This window comes from Fukomys damarensis, unplaced genomic scaffold (assembly GCF_012274545.1).
Source record: "Fukomys damarensis isolate Sample0158 unplaced genomic scaffold, DMR_v1.0_HiC HiC_scaffold_20, whole genome shotgun sequence".
NCBI lineage: Eukaryota > Metazoa > Chordata > Mammalia > Rodentia > Bathyergidae > Fukomys > Fukomys damarensis.
In genome coordinates this window covers 983,597-988,114 of record NW_022900932.1, presented here as the reverse complement: position 1 = coordinate 988,114, position 4,518 = coordinate 983,597, and the positions used below count along the sequence as shown (strand labels likewise).

The window sequence follows — 4,518 nt, the reverse complement described above, 5'->3', positions numbered from 1 at the left end:
CTGTGGGTGACTCGGGGCGGGCTGGGCGGCTCACCTGCGCGATGCAGTCGGCACAGGCAGGCAGCCAGAATGCTGAGGAGCAGGAGCAGGAGCCCACTCAGCCCCAAGGCCACGTAGAAGTAAAGGCCTGCAGGAGAGGGGTCAGAGGCCGGTCCTCTTCAGCTTCTGCCTCCCTGGCAGGTCTTGGGCACCTCAGCCCCCTTCTCCAACCGTGGCAGAGGCAGAGGGTAAACTTCAGAGCTCTCCCTCGGCATCGCACCACCTCACTCCCTGCAGAGGCGCGCGTCCCTCACCCGTGACCCGGCTCACACCTGGGACAGCTCCCCCTCCGCGGCTGCCCACAGCCTCCCTTGGGATCCCTGTCTCCCCTGGGCTGTTTCCGAGGGGCTGTGAGCACCTGCCGTGAACCACAGGCCTCCTTTCCCGACTCCCAGACCTCCACCATCCTTCCTGTGCGGAGGGCCGGGGGCCCTGTACTTACACGGGGAACAGTCGCCACTGCCCGCTGCCAGCCTGCCATCGTGAGCTGACATCGGGTCGGACTAGAACCGGCCTGGAGCTCGCCTGGCCCCTGCCCTGCTAAGCCCGATGGCCTCAAGTTCCTTCTCCGTGCGCCCTGTTACAGCCCTTCCCCACCGAGGAGCCTCGCCTGTGTGCCAACTCTGAGCTGGGCTCTTGTCGTCACCGGCAGCACAAGTATGAGTACTATGGTGCCCGCTTCCCAGATGAGAACATCCAGCCGGAAGTGGCAGGGCTGGGGCCCGAGGCCAGCACTACCCAGCCCTGGCCCCTCCCGCCCTCCGCCTGCGCTGGCCGGCTGTCTGGAGGGGCCTCTTCGACCCTGGGGAGTCTGGGTGCCACACATTGAGGGGACGGAGGGAGGGGATGAGCTGCAGGGTGGGCCGGGCGACACTGGGGGAGCAGAGAGGAGGGAGCCTGGTGCTCCTCAGCCGTGGGGCCAGGACAGCCGGCCTACATGGCTGGGCTGAAGTGGGGCGCAGGGGCGCTGGGCTCAGCCCTTCCTCTCAGGCACTTCCCTCCCTCCAACCACTGGTTCCTGTTTGAGGGCAAAGAGGGGTTGCTGGATTCCCCCTAGCCCCAGAGCCCCTGGCTACAGCGCGAGGCACACACTCGGGTTTGAGGGATTGCTGGGGTGCGTGAAGGGAGGCAGAAGCACAGCACAGGGGAGCCGCGTGGTCATGATGCTGCAGGGGGCAGAAGTGGATTCTTTCTCCTGAGACAGGGTCTTGCTCTGTAGTTCAGGCTGGCCTAAAACTCACAGTGACCCTCCTGCCTCAGCCTCCTGAGTGCTGGGATTGCAGGTGTGCACCACCACGCCCAGCCAGAAGTGGATTCTTCTTCATCTCTTTGGGAACAGAAGCTGGACAGTGGATTCCTCTAGGCCCAGGAAAACTCCCATCCATACTCTGCCACCCTCATCCCAGCCTCCCCTCACTGGGGTTTCTTCCACCAGAACCTGTGGCCTGCAGGGGAAACATACGTAGCTATTCAGAGCCTCCTGGGCTCTTGCAGTTCCTGACCTCCTCTGCCTCAACTTCCCCACCCAGAAGGAGCCTCCCCGACACGGGAAGGAGAGGAAGTGAAGCTGAGGCTGGAGTTACAACATCTTTCCTTCGGGCCTGGGCTGTAACCAGGATGGTAATCACTCTCAACGGCAGCCACTCCTCCACTCCCGCGCCAGAGCTGTCCACTGTCCACGGGTGCCTTCGCTGGTGGACATGTCCCTCACACCCGCCTCAGTCAGCTGTGGCACAGCCTGGGCTCCCCCTGGTGGGCTGTGGCTGTCGCTGCAGGCTGCTTCCCCGACGGCTTAATGAGCAGGAGAGGCGGCAGGACGCCGCTGTGGGGCGCTGTGGGTAGGTATCAGACAGGTGGAGCACGTGGGCCTGGGCAGAGCAGAGCTGTGGGTGACCAGGAGGACTCCCCGTGGGATTTGCGATTGTTCTTCAAATTCAGGAACTTTCCGCTACTTTCTCACACGCTTGTGCACAATTTCCCCCCACAAAACAATATTCAGGGATGTGTGATAACTTTAATTTTATTAAAAAGTTCAAACTGGGCTGGGGATTTAGCTCAGTGGTTCCGGTGCCTGTCTCGCAAGCACAAGCGCCTGAGTTCGATCCCTGGTAGAAAAAAAAAAAAAAAAATCAAACTTAGAGAAAAATTGGAAGTTGTGGAGCAAACTGATCCCTAAAACCGAAATCTTATAATCAATATTTTTCTATATTTGATTTATCACATATTCATCTATTCTTTTTTTGAGACAGGGCCTCACTATGTAGCCTGGGCAATCCTCCTGCCTCAGCCTCTCAGTGCTGGAATTACAGCTGTTACCACCATGTTTGTATCATTTTTTATATCTTTCAAAATTGCAAACACTGTTACATGACATCTCTAAGTCCCTTAGCACACCAGTCACTGGCTAGATTTCAGTATTTGTTTCCCCATTTCTGTTTTTGCCTGAGGAAGACAAAATTTACGTGGTACGAAATGTACAAATTTGAATCAATACTCAGTTTTCCCACAGGATTAAACTCAGAGCTTCATGAAGGCTGGGCAGACACTGTACCACTAACCCAGCTCTAGCCCTCCACTGAATTCTTCTTTCTCTGCATTGTCCTACTATGTCGTTGTCCAGGCTGGTCTCATTCCTGAGCTCAAGTGATTGTCTCACCTCGGCCTCTTGAATGTTGGGATTACAGGCTTGTCTCTGGGTCTCACTTTCCTTTGAGGGTTTTTTTTTGTTTTGGCCTGGAACTCACTATGTAGCCCAGGTTGGCCTCGAATTCCTCCTGCCTCAACCTCCTGAGTGCTAGGATTACAGGCTTGCTCCACCACACCCAGCCCTCTGAGGGTTTTTGTCAGGATTAAAAGAATTACTACACAGGATGTAGGTGAGCGGTCAGCACATGTGCAGTGCTATTCGTATATTAGCTATATTATTATTATTACCCAAATACCCAGAGATGTCATCAAGAAGGAGTAATGGTCTGGGGCCACCTGCACGTTCCCAGGCCCTGGACTCTCGCTCCTCCCACACGGCCTAGCTCCTCCATTCTCTTGCTGCTTGCTGTTTTGTTTCACTTACCCATTCATTTGTTCTTCCCTCTTTTTACTCTAGACATTTAGCAAAGCGGCTGGCTCCTTCGGGGCTGGAGCGGAGGGTGGGGTGGCCTCATGCCGCATTCTCCATCTGCAGCATCTGCAGCTAGAGAGCTGAGCGCGTCGGAGCCCTGGCTCCTGCCCTGTTGTTGCAGCCCGGCTCGCCGTGCTGCCCACCTTCTGCAGCTACCTGCCCTCCCCGGGCCTCGGGTTCCCTCCCCTCTGGGCTGGACCAGCGGTAAGGCCCCTCCAGCTCTACCTTGCAAAGTGTCTCTCTACCCCAACTCCTTCCCCAGTTCAGAGAACGCGGGCATCCAGCCGCCCCACCCCAGCTCTGGGTAAACAGGAAACCGGGTGAGGGGAGCAGGGAGGGGCGTGCGGAAAGTCCCAGCCAGGTGTGTGGGTCTGCAGGGGGGTGGCCCCACCCCTTTAGTATGAAAGCCCCCCCTTCCCCGGGCCTGGTTCAGAGTCTGGATGGGGGCACTGGGGCTGCAGGCCCCGGGCGGGAGGCCCCAGGGGAGGGGCTGCTTCCTGCTGGCTGTGGCAGGGGCCACTTCGCTGGTGACCCTGCTGCTGGCGGTGCCCGTCACTGTCCTGGCAGTGCTGGCCTTGGTGCCGCAGGAGCAGGGAGGATGGGTGAGTGGCTGCGCCAGGCCCTGAGGGCTGGGCCTCGCCAATGCTCCGGGCCTCTGGCCTACCTGGCTCAGCTGGCTGAATGCCCCTGGTGGAATGGCAGTCTCTTCGCAGACTCTCGCCACATTCCTGTGAGGCTGCTGTGTCCCGGTGTCTCCCGGCCGCCGGTTGTGTCTCACTCCCCGCGTGTGTGTGTGTGTGTGTGTGTGTGTGTGTGTGTGTGTGTGTGTGTGTGTGTGTGTGTGTGTGTGTGTGTGCACGCGCGTGACACACATTGCTCACTCTCCCAGGCGATGCATGCTGCAGATGGTGCTGAGACCCCAGCCCGGGGCTGGGGTCCGCGGTGGGAGGGGCGGGGTTGGCATCAGCTGAAGCTGAACTCTGGGTGCTCTGACTCCACCCGGCAGGTAACGGAGACCCCCGGCCCAGGAGCACAGGCCCAGCAAGGACTGGGTAAGCGCGCCCTTCTCGCCGACCGCTCCGGGACTGCCAGCTCCCACTGCACCCACACCCTCTCCCTGCAGGAACAGGCACCCCACCCTGGGCTCTGTCGCCCTCTCCTGGGAGGGGTAGGGAGCGCGCAGGGGGTGGGCCCCTCCTCCAATCGTGCCCTCTTCTGCAGTTCCAGGGCTGCGCGAGCTGCGGGAGGAGGCGCCAGAAAAAGATCCCCGGGCCCTGCTCCCGGCTGCCCACCTCATAGGTAACGCCGTGCGCGCTGCACCCGCGTGTGGCGCGAGAGGCCCGATCTGCCCGCCCACGGCC

General features: G+C 59.7%; 2 protein-coding genes across 2 annotated transcripts in view; one reads left to right on the top strand and one right to left on the bottom strand.

The window, feature by feature from the left end:
• Positions 1–870, bottom strand: part of Lst1 (leukocyte specific transcript 1) — a 1,885-nt gene extending 1,015 nt beyond the window's left edge. The window contains exons 1-2 of the mRNA XM_033766597.1: positions 482–870; positions 35–127 (exon numbers count right to left, since the gene is read on the bottom strand). Coding sequence (XP_033622488.1) covers positions 35–127; positions 482–533 — 145 coding nt within the window. The 5' untranslated portion in view covers positions 534–870. The remainder of the gene's footprint in view (positions 1–34; positions 128–481) is intronic.
• A 2,719-nt stretch (positions 871–3,589) lies between these two features.
• Ltb (lymphotoxin beta) lies at positions 3,590–4,509 on the top strand. The gene is made up of 2 exons (XM_033766548.1): positions 3,590–3,759; positions 4,385–4,509. The coding sequence occupies exons 1-2, from the start codon at positions 3,598–3,600 to the stop codon at positions 4,454–4,456; spliced, it is 234 nt and encodes a 77-aa protein (XP_033622439.1). The 5' UTR covers positions 3,590–3,597; the 3' UTR covers positions 4,457–4,509.
• Positions 4,510–4,518: the final 9 nt, after the last annotated feature.